The 20351-nt window shown below is 39.7% G+C and overlaps 1 protein-coding gene across 4 annotated transcripts in view; it reads left to right on the forward strand.

The window, feature by feature from the left end:
• Kcnab1 (potassium voltage-gated channel subfamily A regulatory beta subunit 1) overlaps nucleotides 1-20351 on the forward strand; it is a 444167-nt gene that overhangs the window by 174615 nt on the left and 249201 nt on the right. Inside the window, exon 1 of one of the 4 annotated variants that reach the window (XM_004834502.4) lies at nucleotides 106-1257. The exons of the other annotated variants lie outside the window; for them this stretch is intronic. Coding sequence (XP_004834559.1) covers nucleotides 1037-1257 — 221 coding nt within the window. The 5' untranslated portion in view covers nucleotides 106-1036. Of the gene's footprint in view, nucleotides 1-105; nucleotides 1258-20351 lie in introns of those variants that run through there. 4 annotated transcript variants of the gene reach the window in all.

Genomic DNA, 20351 nt, shown 5'->3' on the forward strand with positions numbered 1-20351 from the left:
CTGCACTGTGGTTTTTCGTGAAACCTCAAACTTCTCTGCTTAAGAATAACGTACAGAGGGGAAATAAACCTTGACAAAGCTAACAGCAGGGATTTCAAGCAGTGTTTTAGCAAGCCAGTCACAGAGTATTCACGTGTTAATTCACTGGCATGTTCCTCGGCAGAAGCACCCCCTCTGCCTCCCCCAAGTTCCAACTGTTGTGCTGCCGCAGGATTCGGTCTGTCTGTCAGAACGGCTTCTTGATTCTGTTACAGCAGGAGTGTGGTGAAAGTGATCCTTGGCTTCCCATCGCACGCACACAAAGGCGAGCAGCTCCTTAAAGGGACCGGCCCGCTCCTCCATGCAGCTGCAAACGCCTGCCTGTGCGGGCTCATCAAGCCGGGCTTTCGCCCGAGGATGAGTGGGGAGGGGTCCTGAGGCGCCCCCGCGTCCTCCCAGAGCGGGGGAGGGAGGGAGCCGCCGGCCGGAGCGCCTGGCGACCACGGACCGCGAGGACCGGCTTTCCATTCGCTGCTAGCTGGGATGCTCCGAGCGCCAGCCGCGTCCTGCCTGAGGTCCAAGGATGCTGGCGGCGCGTCCTGCGGTATGCCTGAGCTGATTTGAGCCAGCGCCCAGAAGCGAGCTGCATTCCGGCGCCACGGACTGGCTCCCGGCAGGGCTGTGGGCAGTCACCATGAATGCTCAGCTCTAGGCTGCTGAAACAGCCTCCTGACTACTTGGATTTGGCTGTTTAATCAGCCGAGATTATCGCCGGGGAAGATTTCGGAGCCCGATCGGCGCTCCAGCTGCTGTGACAACTTCGGGTCTGGCTGTTTACTTCTCTCGGTCCCGGGGACTCTGTCCTGCACGGCAGCCACCCCCGCCACTCGGCCGGTTCGGCTCGGAAGTCAGCCGTCAGGACTCGTCTGACGGTGTCCCCGGGAAGGGGGAGCCAGGAGGGGTTAAAAGACGAGCAGAAACCCCCCAGCTGCTCAGCCTCTCGTGACTGCCTGTGCTGTGGGGTTCTGAGAGGGACCGTGAGCTTTCCGGGGAAGCAATGCAAGTCTCCATAGCCTGCACTGAGCACAATTTGAAGAGTCGGAATGGTGAGGACCGACTTCTGAGCAAGCAGAGCTCCACCGCCCCCAATGTGGTGAACGCAGCCCGGGCCAAATTCCGTACGGTCGCTATCATCGCGCGCAGCCTGGGGACGTTCACCCCCCAGCATCACATTTCTCTCAAAGAGTCCACCGCAAAGCAGACTGGCATGAAATATAGGTATGGATGTAAGATTCCCTCTGCCCCGGGATTCCGGTTTCTGCACAGGTGCAGGCAGGCGAGGCAGTCCATCGCTTTTGAAAAGTGACTTACTTAGAGTGGGTTGCTTAATTTAGAACTCTCAGGTGTTTTTAAAATAGCTCTTTAGAAGGATGGAAACGCTCGAGGTGGGGTTGAGTGCGTGTGTGTGTGTGTGTGTGTGTGTGTGTGTGTGCAAGTTTTAAAAATTGTGGCCCATTTTGTATATACTAAGTGTTATGAACACCTTAGGAGGTATATAAATTCCAGTCTGCTGGAGGAGACACACAACTGCTGGAAACTGGCATTTAGATTAGGACATTTTTAGGAGCAATTTTTAAATTTTGGGTACATATGTAGTTTCTGCGATTATACTATCAGAAACAGTTGCTCATCTAGTACTGGGCTCTTATTTGTCCTTTGTAAGACCAAATATCAAATGCTACATACACAAAGCTTTTATGGAAGTTTTGTTGTAGAAGAAATACCTATAAATTAGATTGAACACTGCCATATTCAAATCTAAATTCCTGCATGAAATAAAATATGAAATAAGGAGAAAAGATAAATTGTTGCCATACTACCAGTTTCTTCAAATTTTTAAGCTCCTTCTTCCTTTATATTGTTTTTTAAACATGGAAATCTCCCTGGTAATAGCTGATATTCTTTAATAGAGAATGACTTAAATTTGATAAGTAAAAAATTTCATGATTCAATTATGTGGTTTCTGCCTTCTCATTATTTGGGCTCTGCACCAATCCTTCTGGACTTTATTTCTTTAAAACTACTGTGCTTGGGCTGGGGATTTAGCTCAGTGGTTCCTGAGTTCGATCCCTGGTACCAAAAACAAACAAACAAACAAAAACCAAAACTACTGTGCTTCTAGTTTTAAAAGTGAATATAGAGGAGAGAATCTACTGACACATCTTCCAAGGTTTTTGTTACTCTAAGTTACAGGTATGGTTTTGCTAATTATTTACATTTAACTATCTCTCATCTCTTTAGGAATCAGGTTTTGGGATAGGATGAACTTAATACAATTAAAATAATGCACATCTAAGACTCTGCTTTCTATGTGGGGTTGTTGAAATAAGCATTTAAATCTATTTCTATAAAAGTTGTCCTTGAAAAGTTTCTTTGCAGAGTTACAGGAAAGCTTCTCACAGCAAGTAGTAAAGCACTGTTGTTTTGATGTATTTTTGAGCCATTGAGAAAGAAAGCCCTTAAAAGAAAACAAAGCAATTGTAGTTAAATCTCTTTTCCCAGCAGCAGTACAAACTCTGACCCTTAGCAACTCAGTAAAGTGTCAGCAACCCCTCTGCTTTTTGTGTTATTCCCATGGTGGAGAAGAGACCCCACAGTGACAGTTCTCTAAATGAGTCCGCAATCTCTAGTGCATTGGCCTTTCCTACCCCTGCTGCTGTGGCACACACCCACTCCCTGCCCTGTGGACGTGGTGCTGCTCTCTGCATGCATTTCTACTGCTGTGAAGACAAGCTGCTGCCTCCCTGGGAGTTCCCCCAGGAGGGGGACACTCTTCCTGGAAGATCAAAGAAAGTGGTGTGAATGGTGGTGTCTAGCATTTTGTGGCACTATAAACTTTCTTATTACAAATCAGAAGAAATCAAAGTAACAGTCTTTGTTTCTTGTGGCAGTGTTTCATAGTTGCTTTTGGATGACTGTATTGGAAGACTGTGGTCTTTTGAGGGGTTTTAGAAGTCTGAAGCTTTCTATTTAAGTTTTTCTGTCAACACAGCTCAACTCAGATTGATAACTGCTTCTGTTTCCCAAAACCTAGTGTGGGAGCAAGATTCTCTTGGGTATCTTTCAGTATCGGCAACTGAGGACAGCTTTTCTTTGACAAGTTAGTCATGAAGGTCTCCAGTACACTTTGAGATATCCACTGTTTGTGGTGACTAAATAAGATGCCTGCTCCTTATTCCTTCTCTTATTCTGAACCACTGTGTCTGTGACAGTCAGGTGGTGTGAGTGTGTGTGTGTGAATTCGATTTACCCCTCTCTTTCAAATTCTATGTAGAGTGATCTTTGTGAAAGAAATTATGAGATAATGCTGAATATATGCCATGGTTTCTTAGGGTTGAAAGGGAGACTCTATGCTTCATAAAAAATGACAGAAATATTTTTATTAGTTGAATTGTCTTTTTACATTGCTGTCCCCAAAATATGATATGCCTATGTGGACTATGTATTAATGATAACAAGTAGTAGAAAATAAAAATAATGCCACGGGATAAGGAAGGTTTGGGTAAACAAACTGGAGAATACTTGGAGGAACCAGAAAAGAAAGTTAGCACCTAGTTGTGGGCATAATATTCTTATCCTTGAAGATGGTTTCCATAGGCAGAACTTCCAGAAGGATCCACTAACCCAATAGAAAATAAAATGTATTGTTTTTCTATTTCTCTGAGGAGATTTATAACTTTCATCAGAATTTAAAGCATCTACTAGTCAAAAAATCATCAAACTGTTGTCAAGTGAAGAGGTACTCGTTTAGTCAACAAATATTTGCTGAGCACCTATTCTGTACCAGTAACTGTAGTAGAGCTGGTACACAAGGGGCATAAGCACGAGGAGGCTTGGGGCTTACATTCAAGACCATAAATAAGAAAACTAATAAAATAAATTTTTCTATTGTGAGACATTCTTATGAACACCTTGTGTTGGGTAGTGGGCGCCATACCTGGGCCAACTTAGTTTATTCATTTTTAGATGGCCAATGCTGCTTTAGTTCAAGGTTAATGACTACATCCTGCAGCATGAATAATTTGGCCATATCTGCCACCCATTTTGTTATCCTGATGGACATCTTGCAGGGCTAATCCTGCTGCAAGGAGCTACCTGGCAGTTGAGGACCTAATCATAACTTTGAAAACTAAGTAGAATGGTTTTTTCTTATATAATACCTTATGATATTTCAATACTAATTTATATCATCATCTAAGAATACCATCCACTTATCAAGAATTCATGAAATTGGGATTTCAGAAAGAATTAATATATGCTTGTGCAAAGCATCTGAATTCTGCAAGAAAAACGCTCAAAGGCTCTACTATATTTTTACCATCATTGTACAATAATCTTGCTTTAAATTGACTCTTGTTTCAAGGCTGAAGATCAGATAAAAATCCACTAAAACATTCATCTATTCAAATGTTGCTATTAGTCCAAGGGAACAAGAGTCTACCTATCATCTATCCTGGTGACTGTCTTAAATGTAAACCACAGAGCTATTCTGTTTCTTGGAGTTTTCACAGTTGTGCCTTGTTAATGCTTCAGTGTTCTTTTGTTTTAGTTTTGCATGTGTTTTTAGTTTCAGAGTTAATCACACCATGTTAATTTTATGGAAATTCTGCAATCATACATGAAAGATTTGCACATGATAGATGTAGCTGAATATCTGAACCTTTTATCCTAAGAGCAAATCACTCAGAATAGAAGTTAAGTGAGGTTGGCTTGATTGGTTTTGCTTGTTTGTTTAGACTTTTTGTTTTGTTTTTAGACAGTTTTTTAGAATGATCCAGCCACTAATGTTTGACGTGGTTTCAGAACTTGTCATTTCAGGATAGAGTGCATTTATATTGATAAGTTCCTGCCCCTCTGATTCTGAAATCCTTCTTTAAATTCTAGAGCAATGTGAATATCAATGAGCCAAATTTCATTGAGAAAAGTTTTATTTGAAACATACACATCTGTAGCAATATAATCTTGGCTGTGTAGTTACGTGCTTTGATAATTCTAACAGAATTCTTTGTAAAAAGAAATACAAAGTCATAATTTTTAAATTTCACTGAAAACATTATTTTTAAAAAAAGTTTAACCACACTTTAGCACTCATTTTTTGAAGTAATTATAGAATTTCTGTGTATGCTTATATTTCACCTTTCTCTAATGGTAAGATCTTGCATAATGACATCATGAAGTCAAAACTAGGAAACTGACATTGGTGCAATCCAAAGAATTTATTTAGATTTTACCAGTTATACATGTATTTATTTGCATATATTTATATGTTTGGGCAGTTTTATCACATGTATAGATTTGTGTAGCCAAGACCACAAGGAAGAATCATACTTTTTCTGTAATCACAAGGCTCCCTCATGTGATCCCTTTAAAGCCACTTCTATTCTCTTCCCCCTCCTTAATCCTAGGTAACCACCAATCTGCAAGCTATCTCTAAAATTTTACTCTTTCAAGAATATCATACAAATGGAATCTTACAATATATAATCTTTTGGAATTGACCTGTTTCCTCAGAGGATTTGTGCAGGCAAGTGGGGACAGAAAATCTTGTAGCTGTAAAAGAGGTCAGGTTGTGGCACTGTGCTGGTCAGGGTGCACCATTTAGATGTAAGGTGAACATCAGCAATGGAGGAAACAGTAGGAGCTTTTCAGCAGGGTGTGTGGTTACAAAGTTCAGTTAAGCGAGGGTTAATCTGGCAATTATTTCTCCAAAAGCCTAAGAGTTATGGGTTTCAAGTGAGAGAATTTATGTTCAATTTCATAGCGCTCTCTATTTTCCTATAGAAAAGCAAGACTATACAGAAAAGACTCAGTCCAGATACCAGATACCTCTCCCATGCCATTCCTTTTTGTCTCTTTAGTAAAGCATACATTGCAACCACCATTCCCTGCCTCCCACGAATGGTGGGCAGATTTTGAATCCAAGCAATTCAAGTGAAAGATCAATCTTGTCAACAATTATGTAAGAGGCACTAAGTGCATGTGCATGAGTGTGTGTGTGTGTGTGTGTGTCCGTCCATATGAGGAAAAGTAGGAGGAAGGGGTGGACTAGAGAGGAGGAAGAGAAAACCCAGCTCTGTAGCTGTGTTTCAAATAGAAATATTTGATTATAGTCCAGAGAAGAGAGCAGCTTGGTTATTTAAAATGCCAAGATTTTAATTTTGTTAGTAATGAGTGCCATCATCATTTCTACTGTCATCCATGGATGTGGGCTTTCCTCTCTGTCTAAAGAAAACTGATGAGAATGGGGAGGTGGAGGCTTCCTAAAAATTAGTTGCTGAGTCAGTCTTGTAGAGTTTATTCCACCTCTGCAAGGCACCAGCCAGAAGTCTGGCATCTATGGGATGGTGAGAAAATGGTAGGAGGGGACGGAGCCTCCTGGAAGTTGTTAGGCAAATGTGTTCTAGTTCTAGTCCTGGTTCTAGTTCTAGTTCTAGTTCTAGCTCTAGGAGGGGGGACTGTGTTTGGGTGTGTGCATAGGTGTGTGCACATGGATGAATCCATACAGCTTCCAGAGATTTCTCATTTCTTATCTGTAATCTTCAATTTGGTTGCTGCACAGGGAGTCCTTAATCTCAATTCCACTTAATCTCTTTAGAAATCCCCTCACTTTTGAGAAAAAATTGTTTTTAAAAATTCTGCCAACATTTCAATTTGTGGTAATTTCAAATTTTTCTGAGGGGAAAAAATTTCTGAGGGGAGAGAAAAATCTCATCACACTTGAAAAGAAAATCAGGTTCCTAAATTTCACTTGGATTTTTCAAATTTCTTTCATCAAACTCTTTATTTTCTCCTTACTACATATATCAGTTCAGGAGTTGTGGGTTCAGGGAACCTGATCAAAACATAGATCTCTTGATTTCCTAATCTATTCTTTAAAACTTCTTTTAGGAGAGAAACCCCTCTTATGAGAAGAAGTGAATTCACAAGCACTGATTCATACTTTTCCTTCGAGAATTTCAAAGCTGTTCAGATCAATGCAACCAGACATAGCAAAAAATGGTTAGATGTTGTAAGTTAATCATGTTGTATCAATGTATTAAAAAACATTTTTGTGACCCATTTTCCACTCTTTTTATAATTAGAAAATAGAATAATTGAAGCTGTATAATTTATGATGAAAGTCTTTTCAATGTCCATTTCAATAATAAGAATTATTAATACAATGTGGTCATGAGAAATAAAGGAGTTAGCAGTTGGCATTCCTTAGGGATCAGATGTGGACTTAGGGAGTAACATTATTTTAGGGAGAGCACTGATTCTGTGGTCAGAGTAACCTAGGAAGTAAAAGGGAAGGTCAAGGTTAAACTCAGGTCTCCTGACTCTGACTATGGTTCCTTTTGTTCCTTTAGCTTTTACAATGCAACTTCTTGTTTATGCCCCATTTTCAACACAGTGCACGAAACACTTCTAGAAAGCACAATTCCCTTTTCTGCATATGCAGAAATTGCTGCTGAAGCTTTTATATCAAGAAGCAGCAAAGCCCTGCTGTGTGCTGAGAGAGCCACACCAGCTCTCTCTGTCTCCTGCAGAGCTGTAAAATCCCCAAGGGGTGCCTATGGCAGCTCTCTGCTGGTACAGTGTTCTGAAGCCAGACATAAATTACCTTCCAGATTGTGGTGTGCTTAGTATCACAGTAGCTAAAACTCTGATGTCTCAAAAGAGATGTACAAACCCATGAGCACAGTTGATGAGATGCTGCTACATATCAACACTGATAGGAAGTGCTCATCTAGGCACTGGATGTTGGACTGTCTTCCATGTCCTTGGAGATTATTTTGAAAATCTTGCTCCTAAAAGTCAGAATTGAAAAACATTTAAAAATCCTTATTGCAGGTTGGTTTTCTGTTACCCAGATTGGAAACCAAAACAGAAGCCCAGCAGTGATCTTTTTTCTTGGAATCGACAGGGAGGACTCTGAGAGCACTTGCACAGGCCATCTGGCCCAGCCCTCATGACTGGCCCAGCCCTCATGAGAAATCTGTCTGGTTTTTCCAATTTGCACCATGCAGCAACTACTTACAGAGGCCTCTGGAGAAATATTTTGTAATCTCCTTTCATGGCAGTCATGAAAAAAATTGGCTGTTCTTTCTAAGAATCAGAATCATTCATTGAGCTTTGAAGTTCTTACAGGAAGCAATAAGGTAAAGGTTGTTAGAATTCTTCTCTCTTGTCTAGACCCTAATAGTCAAGTCAGAAAGGAAAATTAATATAGAAGGTTGAAGGGCAAGAAAGCAAGGGCACAGCAGTGAGCTCAGGGAGGCACATGGTGGTGCATGGAGGGCCTCGATCTCCTGTTGACACCTGGAAAGGGGAATTGTTTTCCATTCTGGTCCTGGTACCGCTCAGCTGGCCTGACCTACAGCTGAACCATCCAGAACACATTTCACCATTACACAAAAGTCCTTTTTATAATTGATTCAGCTCCTTTAAAGCTACACTGGAAGCTTCTCGGCCTGTTCACCACTAAGATGAAAAGAAGCTAGTTATAATTTTCTGTCTCATGAGGCTTCTAGTACTTAAAAACTATTACTAGAACTCAGCTTCCTGATTTCCAGGATGGTTGTATTCCTTTCCTCCTAGATTTCATTTTCTGATTCACAACTGTGACTGTGTCTCTCATTTAAACCTTCCCCATGATGTCTACCTCTTCTGTAAGTCATCCAGGACTGGCTACACTTCCGAGTAAAGGTCTGGACTTTCCAGTACTAAAGAGCAAGATTGCCTAAGAACGCATATGCTCTGGACCTTTGTGTACACTCCCTTGTTATGTTTACAGTTTTAAGAGAAAAAAATGTTTTTAATATTTTAGCCTTTCTTAGAAAAATCATTGTGAAACATTTAAAAATATTCTACTATATTTATTGGAATAACAGAAGGTAAATATGCAATAACATGTAACAACTCTTATTAGATCATCCATTCTAAAAGTTGTAATGGTAACAACCTAAGCCTCTTGAGTTATGGAAATATGAAAAGGTCAAACTTGACATATAAATGTCAATGGTGGCTGAGTATCCATACAGGAAAACTCATAGCTTAGAATATTATTTTGCTTATTGATGTACTCTTATAGAGAAGTTTTATTTGTTTTTAACCTAAGGCTTTAAATATAAAGGCAACTGTTGATAATTGGTAATATTGAGAAGAGATGTTTTCTGTACTGAAAACATTTCCTAGAGACTTCTGTCAACTGCAGGAAATTGTATTCTTCACAACAAGTTTACATATACAAACACAGGAAAGCTTTTATGTAAGAACAGTAAGCCTTTTCCCGAAGAACACATGCTAATAAGCACCTTGCTCTTTCTTTTCTTTGAAATTAGTTTTCATTCTATTTCTTCTGTTCTGTTGGGGATCAAACTCAGGGCCTTATGCCTGCCAGGCAAGCACTCTACCAGCTGAGCTACATTCCTGCCCAGCCAGTTTCTGCTTTAAACCAGATTTTTTGTTACTGAATTTTTTTTAGTGTTTTTGGCCTGAGACCACAACAAGTTCATTATAAAAATAATCTACAGAAGTAATATGACTTTAATGAATACTACTTCTTCCTCAACTCAAGAACTAGTAAAGGCTTCCTTTGGAGTATTTGATGAAAATAGACCTTTTGACTTACTACTGCTCCATTTCCTACCTTTATATGTACAAACGCTTCCACATTTTGGTGTCTTTGCATTTATTGAAAATAACTGGAAATGCTCAGGAAAAATCTTACTAGTCTGATTCCAAAGGATTTTCTTCTTGATGGAAAACATATTTGTTAAGCTTTTTTAATGAAGAGAAAATAAAAAATTACTACCACAACGAGAGCCAAATAAAAAAGCAGGAGTTGGGAAACTCATCCATCATAACTGTCTTAGTTACTTTTCTCTTTGCTGAGACAAAATGCTCAACACTTGAAGTTAAGAAAGAAAAGGTTTATTTGGCTCACAGTTTGTAGAGCTTTTAGCACATAGTTGGCTGGCTCCAAGGCAGGGTGTTGTGGCAGAGGCCCTTCATAGAAGAGAAACAATCATGGCAGGCAGAAGGCAGCAAGCTACAAGTGACAAGCAGTGACCCTCTTTCTGTCCCTTATATAGCACTCACATCCAGGGTGGCACATCCTTAATCCTACCCAGAACTGTGCTAAACCAATCCGTGGACTAATATAGTAATCACATGATCTTGATCCCAGCATTACACATTCCATGTCCAGACATCTCTGAAAAGCCCCACCTATGACTGCATGAGGCTTTGGGGGTACATCTAGGCACAAGCCATAGCAATAACGTCTTGTTCAGTAACGGCTTATATTTCAATTTAAGTATATACTTTCACTCATATATAATTTTTCCAGGAGCAATCTTCTGGAAATCAGGAGGCTTGGATCTTAGACCATAAAAGCTTGAGATAAACTTTAATCAGAGAAGCAAATGGATATTTGCTTGAGGACTTCAAATTCTACCAGGTATCTCCTGAGGGCTTCAGCAGATTCTTTTCATGTTCTTGGTCAGGAAAAAAAAAAGTGATTTAAAAGGAGACACAGCCAGTCGTCTTCCTCCTCCTGCTCCTCCTCCTCCTTCTTCTTCTTCTTCTTGTTCATATGGGGGTTCGAACTCAGGATCTTGTTCTTGTGAGGTAGACATGGCACCACTGAGCTAAATCCCCAGCCCGACAGCCAGTATTCTTAAAAAAGCTAAGTGAGAACTTGACAGCCAGTATTCTTAAAAAAGCTAAGTGAGAACTGTCATACTATATTAGTTTTGTATTGCTACTATAACAAATTACCACAAAGTTAGTGTCTTAGAACAATGCATATTTATTTGTTTACAACCCAACAGGTTAGAGATCTAAAATCAAAGGGTCAGCAAGGTTGTTTTTCCCTCAGACTGCAGAACAGAAATCCATTTCCCTGCCTTTTCCAGATTCTAGAGACCACCTGCATTCCTTGGCTTGTGGATTCTTCTTTTATCTTCAAAACACATCAGTCCAGCTTCTGGTTCTGTCTTCATATCTCCTTTTTCTCACTTGGATTTCTTTTCTCTTATAAAGCCTGCTGTGATAAGGTGAAGCCCACCTAGGTAATCCTGAATAATCTCCCCCATTTATGATCTTTCACTTAATTCCATACACAAAATCCCTTTTACAATCAAAGGTAATATATTCATAGATTTCAGGGGTTAGGATATGATATTTTTCACAGACTATTTTATAGCCTGTCATATTTATATGCAAATATGTCATTTAAGAGAGGGGAGCATTAAAGAATATCAAGCACTATTTGTCCATCACTTTCTCTAGAAGAATTTCTCAGGGGAGGGAAGACACCAAAAGGAATAATGTGATCACTGAAAATGCAGGGTGCTGAGGATTTCCTTTTTGTAAGGCTACATTTTGGATTTTGAATCCAAAATAAAAACTTCCATTCACAGTGTGTGGCTCCAGTGTTATAAAGTGCAAATAGTTGATAGCAAATACATGAATGTGCTCTTTCCTTCAGCCCCTCACTAGGATGGGTGGGTAGTTATGGGCATTTATAGAAAAATCAATAGATGCCCATAAAGATCAAACTATATCAAGCTGTAATTAAAATACCCATTGCCTAAAAATATAATGACTGCTATCAGTGAAGTGTGGAACCTAACTCCTTCCTAACACATGGAGTTCTGGAAATGTAGCAGCACATCCTTCATCCTGATGGGATGCATCTTTGAGACTGAACATTGTATAACAAGACCTCACCCTTCTGTAAAATCTATATCATCCCTGCTTCATTAATGTTGTCAAAGCACTGTTGTGAGAGAGGACAGAAGGGGTTTCTTTCAGGAATATGAAATTATTTTTCTGAAACTTTTATTAAATATTATTCACCTGAAACCATTAGGTTATTTTAATCTCAAAGTAGTTTTATTCTTATGAATGAAATTTCTACATATACTGATACAAATGTTCACATCTTAAATCAGATGCAATTTCCCTCTGTGAAGAGGAAAATGATTGTTCAAAGCTCTTTCCATCCCTTTCCAAAGACCTGCTGCTCTTCTATCACCGCCTACATTATTGGGCTTTGAAGATTAGGCTCTTGACCCCAAAACATTTAAATCTATGTGCCTTCTCTTGGCATGTGAGCAAAACGTACCTGATTGCATCTTCTTTGGGGAGAAATATTAGTGGTTATGAATCAAAGTACATTAGGAAACAGATTGGCCATTAAAACATCAGGAGAATTAAGAGTTAAAACCCAACCTTGGCCTATAATTTAGTTTCTTGTGACCAGATATTGTTTCCTGGAGGCTATAAGAGACATAATGCTTGAGTAAGAGAGAAATGAGGAAATGGCCCCTTTGGGGCGTTGCTGATTGTGATGGGTCAAAATGTAATAGCAGAGGAAGTAATGACAGAGCATTGTATAGAGCCCTTTGCAGGTCTGGATAACTTCATATGCATTTTCAACTTGGTAGCATTATCTCTGTGTATTAGAGTCAATACTACCAGGCCCTTCTAGTAGGGTAGACAAGGGAAGAGCATGACCTATCTTTTCTTCCTTCTGGATTATTGCCCACAGAGTTTGTATTCTAACTCAAAAATTTTTTTTCCTGAGGCTCAATGCAATGACAACATTGATTAATGTTGACAACAGGAAAAAGAACAAGGTTAAGTTGCATGTGTATTCTGCTAATGACTTCTGTCTGATTATAAATCATTGATGGCTTTTTAATTTTTTTTTGTTTTTTATTAGTACATGTTTCCAATACATAATGATAATAGTCATCCTGGGGGTTGGTCTCTGTATATAACACATCTTAATTCTTTTTACATTCCTACTGATGATTATCAATGAAGCAAATACGATGAGTTCTAAAGTGTCCTTCAATTTTATTTCTTAGCAGAAAGTATTAAGACAATACCACTTATCAAAATGTTTGGCTTTACTTTAACAATGATGAGCTTTAGAAATAGAAATATTCACAGAATGCTGATTTATAATTTTGCTTGTTGGTTATTCCTGTTAAGGACATCAGTTCTATATATATTTTAACTTTGAAATACTTTGGGAACAAGGTCTGATAAAAAGAAATTAATTATCAGAATATCTGAATAACATTTTTTGCCAACAAAATTTTACTTTACATAGATTGCTTCATGTAAATATTTTTTAAAAGGGATTGAAAGAACTTCATTAATATTATCTCTGTCCTTAAAAGGGAGCAGCAAGTTGTGTTATGCCCATTTTCAGTTATGACACCTGAAGAACAAAAACAGAACAAAATCACATATTATATTCCTAAATACTGGATTTTTGGTTATGTTTTAGTAGGACCTTATGGCCTACTGTCTGTCTTAGTGACTGGCATTATATTTCTGCCAATAGAGATTTTGGATTAAAAGAAATCTAAAATGAGCAAATAACATTTCTGGGCAAGGTTTATTTTCCTTTGTTGACATGAGGCAGTGAAACGGTCCTGTTGTGCAGGGTCTACACCATTACTCTGCCCAGAGAAACAGGGTGAAGGAAGATTAGAGAAGTGTTGTGGTGCAAAGAACCTGTGCTGAGCAGCTCAGAGCTAATCCCAGAATCCACAGGCTGACGGAAAGTTCAACAGCCATTGTGGGTTTTTGTTGTTGACAGGTTGAGCTATTAGAAATCTGCCTCAAAGGAAGAATAAGTGTGTCTTCTTCTGGTAATAATAAGCAAATTTATATCTAGCTTATGGAAGTAATATATTTTGAAAATATTTTTGGCAAGTATTAATCATATATGTAGAGTGTGTGTTTCATCATTAATATTAAGAGTATATATATGGATTTTTTTTCTTTTTTTTTGGTACCAGGGATCAAACTCTGGACCTTATGCTTGCGAGGCAGGCGTCGGAACTACTGAGCTAAATCCCTGGCCCCCAGAGTATGTACATGTTTTTAAGGTGCACATACATCTTTGAGGATGAATCTGGGAAGTACATGGCGTGGTGGCAGCATGATCTAGGATTTAAGGGTACCATAGCATCCACTTACCTAGGTTTTTCTTTACTAGCATTTTCTGTAAGACGGATCCAGTTATTCTTTTCAGGGCTTCAGGGTAGCTTTGACGAATGCAGGAGATAATATGCATAAAGTACCAGTTGTTCTCTGTTATAACTGTTATTAATATTGATATTAGCATAGAATTGGACAAGGAGAAATGAGATTCTTTGATCATATGATATTTTTGCAAGAGTGTTTTTTTCTCTCTTTTTTTAGCATTTTTTTTCAGAGTGTTCCTATTTTAATCATTCCCATCCTAACACAGTCATCTGGTATGCTGTAAGTGATCAATAAAGGTTTATTAGCTAGATGAATGATCCAATTTTCTTTAATTTCAAAGGCTTCCATGGGATACTATTATAATAGAGCTCTCTTACTTCCATTACAGACTTAATTCTCTACTAGGCTTGTCCTTTTCACATTCATGATGGCTCTTCTCTCCTTTAGAGATAGAAATCCTGTCTGTTTTGAACCTTAGCTACTAAAGACAATGACTTGTCCTGGCAGTTGCTACAGCAGGCTGAGGGACTGAATGCCCCCAGAACCCAGGCAGCAGGGCGGCTTGAGACCCAAACTCAGGTCCACTCACTCCAGCTCACAGAGAGCTCCATTTTCTTCTGAGATTCCTGAGCAGAGAAGGAATCTTCTGGCATGAATATGAGGCAGGTGTGGTGAGACCATTTGAAGACATTAATGTATGAGATTTCTTTGTAGATCCCTTCATCACTTTTCTGCACTCAGTTAAGTAGCTTATACTTTCTTATTTGCAGAAAGTGTAATTTTTGTTTCGTGTTACCTAAGGCCATTTTAGAGAATCATGTTTGAGAGAAAAGACATTTCCCAGATTAACTGAGATTCTTCAGTTGGAAGGTCTAGGGGAAGATTGTGGGTCACATGAACCTTGCTGCCTACAGCACTCAGCACTCATGATAGAGTCTCAGAGGGACTCATGGCCCTGGAGTAATGGAGATGCTGGATCCCAAACCTTGAGTTCCCAGTCTCTCTTAAAATCTGGGAACCTCCTGTGGCATCTGAAAGCAGAGTCTGGAAAAAAGACTATCTCTGTGCTAACCATGGACAGATGACCAAGAATGGATGGAATCATGGGTCATTACATGGTAGCCATGGAGAGAATTCCTATTCCATGGATCTTGGGAGCATATGACCCAGACCTTGGCCCAATCTAGTAGCATTAAGATAGGAGAAACAGTGAGGGAACCAATATTGTCTGAAAGTTAGATGAAATTAAGGTAATTCACAGAAAAAAGTTGGCGTGCTCTATTTCTTGAATACCTAAGATTTTGGCCTAGGTTTGTTATTTCATGTGCATTTTGGAAGCTGGATAAGGAAAGCAGGAATGAAAATCCAGGCATCATTTCAAGATGGGAAACAAGCCAACCAAAGTATGATGACATATGCTTTGTACTACAAAGAGACATGGGCTTCCAGACTTAGCCACATGGAGACTATACCGATTTGATTTTAGAACAGAAGAAGTTATTTTTATGAAAATAGGGAACTTTCTTCTTTTGGAAATTTTTTTACCATCTTTTTGTTGTTGATTCACTTCCACAAGAATAGAAATTATTTACTTGGCTAAAAAGCTCTTCTGATGAGTACACATTTTATCAAAAGGTTGGTTAAATGGAGTCTCTACTTAGGTTTAGAACATGACAAAAATGTATTATAATTGAAATTGAGTCTGCAGTTCAGAGCCAACTGTAAAGAGAAAATTAAGGCTCTGAAATTATTCTGGTACTGTTATCTTGCTTCGGAGAAAGGCGAAACCAACATAGCTCAGTTGATCTCTGAAGGTGCAACTGGGTAAATGGGAGGCCATTGACTGACAGCATTATTCCTAAAATATCATGCATTATTCTAACCATGACAGCAGAGTTGGAGGACAGAAATCACTTGTTATCAAACTATTGTTATTAAAACTTTTTATTATACTTAATTGTGATTATTCAGAATGGAATAGGAATTTGTAGAATAAACAGTCCCTAACAGCATCATGCTCATAGATAAGGATTATTTCTATCAAGGCCAATATGATTTTGCACAAACTAATTCATTCAATAAACACTCCCTGATCTGGTGTGAAGATAAGGGAGCGAACAAAAGTAGAGTCTTTGCCTTTGAAAGCTTTTATATTAGAATGAAGAGAAAGAGAAACAAATACATGTTTAGCATATCAGGAAGTACAGGGTAAAAAGTCACAGAGGGTGCTAATTAAAGTGGGTGTACAAGGACATTTCTTGGTAACTTTCAACCATAGAATGGAAGAAAGTGAGAGAGTGAGCCTTTGAGATTAGGGGAAGATCAGTCCAGGTAGAGGAAATTGTGAGTAAAGGCTTTGAGTTTCCCTACTGCCTTTGTGGAACAGCTAGGTATACAATGAGATTGGACTGGGCCAAGAAAAGAGAGCCAAGAGCCAGAAAAAGCCCCATGGGCCTTGCCCAGGACTTTGGAATTTAATGTGAATGATATGGAGCCCTTGCAGCATCTGTGGCTGAAGAGTGACATGACCTGACTTAGGCTTTGTAGATTGCTCAGGCTATACTGGCAGAGAGCAGACTGTAGGGAAGGAGAGCAAGTTGCTCTCAACTTCCATCAGTCAGGTGGATGCTACAGTCACCTCCTTGAGAATGATGATGGTTGAAATGGGAAGGATGGGAGGGAAGTGGTGAGAAGTGGCAGACAAGCCCATGGTGATGGTGATGCAGTTCTCTTACACACGGGAGCATCTAGTCAGGGCTGTTCACCATGGTGGTTAGCCTTAAGCTGAAGTCCAGAGCTGCCACTTATACACTGATGCTGGGCAAGCTTTCATCAGTAAAATGTAGATGATGACAGTGTCTGTCTTATAGGTTGCTAAGAGGATTAATAAAAGGCTTAGCACAGCAGTGATTCTGATATTTTGACATTTTAATTTTATCAGGTTAATGTTACAACATATCTTACAATAAATGTCTAGGACTTTTGTGGCCATCTCTTTTTGCTCTGAACAGCTATTATTCAGTCCATGGTGCCATTTTCAACTGATGGAGCATTAGAATTTAAGACATGCAATGCCAAAATAAAAAATTGGCACACAAACCTATACTGAGAATTTATTTCCATGAGCCTTCAGTTTTTCTCTAAAAGTTATTTTTTCCTTTTATTTAAGTGTTCATTATTTATTTTTCATTTCTAAGGGGGAAATCAATCTACCTCTCCTACCACTGCCAATTTCAAAACTGGAAATCAAACATTTCATCAGGAAATTTATTAGAAGTTTACTTTTTTCTTGCCATATCTAATTCTCTCTGGTTTTATTCTGAGTTGTAAACAGTACTTGAGTTTATTTTTTTAATAGAAGGCAGGGATCTTATTACACAGATGTTCTATTTCCCTGACATGAAAGGTCTGAACTTTAAATCTGGACTGTTTGAGTTTTTGATGAACAGCACTGGTGTTGGGTGTTGTGTGGACACCACTCTATTTGGCTGAATGAGGCTACAGTTCTCTGTATCACAGAGGTCCCAGCCATCCCCAGGTCTAATGTGACAGTTGCAGTCACCACAGATTGCCCTTGTGTGGGCTTCTAGGGCCTATAGGCCCATGCTGTACCTCATGTTTGTCAAATCAAATCTAGTTCTTATCTGTTGTGTGCACAGCATCACATAGGGTCCATTTAAATGAGTTGAGAAAAATTTAGGAAAACATAGACTGCTCAATAAAGTTACATCAAATTGAATGTTATAAACTATGGACCTCAACTCACCCAATCCTTTTGCTCAGTATCAAAGAAGGGAGGGTAGCTGGCCTATATTTGCAAAAGGATGAGTGAGGAGAAGCCTGAAGCCCCCAGTATTGCTGTCATCTTTGTGAGCCACTTGATTATCGTGTCTTATAAGCCAGAGAATGCAGAGGCAGACTAGGGCTTCAACATTCTAGGAACTAGAGAAAATGCTTGGTGCCTACTGCAGTGTTCTCTATTGTTCAGATGGCTGCCAAGTAAAGGCACCAAGCACTTTCTAGACGGCTTGCTGAAAGGTAGGATTTCAGCAGAACCAATTCTGGCACCAGCTCCATCATCTATTCCCCGTGTTAATATAGAGAGGCCAGCTATGAGATAAGAGGTTTCACTATGGAGTAGTGCAGTGGTCTTTTCCCCCTGCTAACCCTGTACAAGGCAATGGGGTATTTCTCTCCCCATCCAAGGCTAAAAGGAGGGCTCCAAGAGAATAATTTATAAACTTGCTATAACCACCCACCATCCTCAATGTCAAAATTGGTAATAGAATCTCATCTTCATAGCTTTCAGCCACAAGTAGCTGCCATTGGGGAGCAAAGGTCCAGAGAGAAATGGATGGTGTGACATAGGGCAAGAGCATTAAGTATGAGGAGTATGAAGGCAGGCTCCCAATTGCTATGGCAGACCCTAAACTCTGAACCCAAAGGGATGAAACTGTAGGCTGAAGACTTCTGAGTGGTAGGGAAGAAGTCCTTTAAGGGAGAAGGCATTTGAAGAGTTGGGAAGAAACTACAAGCTGAGGATCTGTAGGCTTATCTCACAGAGGGTCCCACCTCCTGGGAACCATCCACCAGCATCCACTTGCTAAGCTCCAAGAACACAAGCCAGAGCGACATTTAGCACCCAACCATGATGAGGACTAGAGCTTTCCATAAGAAGAGCAGAAAGAGGCTTCTCTCTCTTTACCTTGTTCTCTCAGACCAACACAAGAAAAAAAGGTGCAAGGAAAAGAGGGAATGGTGTCTGAGGGTAAAAGATCCTCCCCTTTCTCTACTCATTGGTGCCATTGTCACCTAAGGTAGGGCTAGGATGAAAAGAAAAGAGAGATGTGAATTAAATATGAGGTCATTTTAAAAGAAGCAGGACTGGGTCTTGAAAATGTTTTAAAGAAAGAAAATGCTTGAAAGTAATGGAATTGAGCCAACGTAGTCTCAATGGGAACTCTTATTCAGTGGAAGGGGGACAGGCAGTGGCTCAATGGAGGAGTTGAAAACAGTGAATAGGAAAAATAAAACCAATAGTTGCTTATATTACCAAAGTTAAGGCAAGAGTGTATGTTATGGGGAATCAGGAAAGGGAAAGATCAGTTTGGGCCAGTTATCAAGAAGGCTTTGAGAAGTGGGTGGGGCTTGAACCATAGGTAATAGGGCATTGAAGGGGGAAGGACAGGTGAGCCATGGCATTTGGTGACAGGACCAGCTTGGCTGGAGCAGAGACAGGGAGTGTGACAAGTTTCACACATAGCAGGCCCACACTAGAGATGTCCAAGCTCCCAGGTAAGAAATTTCATTCCCCCAGAGAGATGGTGGGAGCCATTGAATACCTTCACCACTGATCTTATCGAAAGGTTGCCTAGGAGGTTGGCTCGGGTGTGGGAGAGAAGAGAGGCGGAAGTACCACATAGGACATTGCTTCAACCCTCAGGTGTGGGGCTACAGGACACAATGGCACAATGTTGACTTGTTACTCCTACGTCTTTCCCTAGCCTCATTTATTGACTATAAATAGTGCATCCGTTCACTTAGTCCCTTTCTTTTAAACATTTTAAAGTGCTCACCAGGTAGAGGATTGGAGGCTTGAGGCTTTGCAGCCTGTTGACATTTTCCCATTCAGAAGCCAAGGTACCTTGTTTTCATATGGCAGTAATCAGTGCTGGCATACCCTATTTGGCACATGGTTTATTTACACCACTTATATTTCTGCTGTTATCTATAATTTTAAACTATGCTTCCCCCATTCCCTCTCAATGCATTAGTAACTATGGGAACCTGATGCTATTAGAATGGGCAAAGCTTTGCAACACACAGATCTCAGTGTTACATTGGCTTTGTGTGATGGATGGCAGTGTGGATGTCACTGCTGCATAAAGTAGGTGACAGGAATTGTAACTACAGTTACACAGAATGTTTCCTCTGGTAGCAGATGTGGATACCAAACACAGAAAAGAAGGCTACATCTTTACCTTGAAGGAGACAAGTTCCCAGAGGTTTTAAATAGCATAAAAAATTGAACTATTGAGAATATTGTGGAATTTTAATATGCTAAAATACATATGATTTCTCCAAAGTGCGTATGTACAAAAGCCAATTGTGGAAATGTCAAGTATCTCATAATAATGAGATTGCTTCTATGTGTGTTTGAATGACCCAAGTCTACCCTAAAGAAATAAATGATTGCAAGCTCAGAGGATACGGGCTGACTACTCATTTGGCCCTGTCCCCAAGGTTTGTGAAAAATTTTCTCAAGGAAGGAAGCATGTCGGCAGCACCTCTTTTAAGCTCAAAGCCCTCTTCTA

Source organism: Heterocephalus glaber, unplaced genomic scaffold, assembly GCF_053883595.1.
Source record: "Heterocephalus glaber isolate CG9 unplaced genomic scaffold, H.glaber_assembly_v1.0 deba00001504, whole genome shotgun sequence".
Lineage (NCBI taxonomy): Eukaryota > Metazoa > Chordata > Mammalia > Rodentia > Bathyergidae > Heterocephalus > Heterocephalus glaber.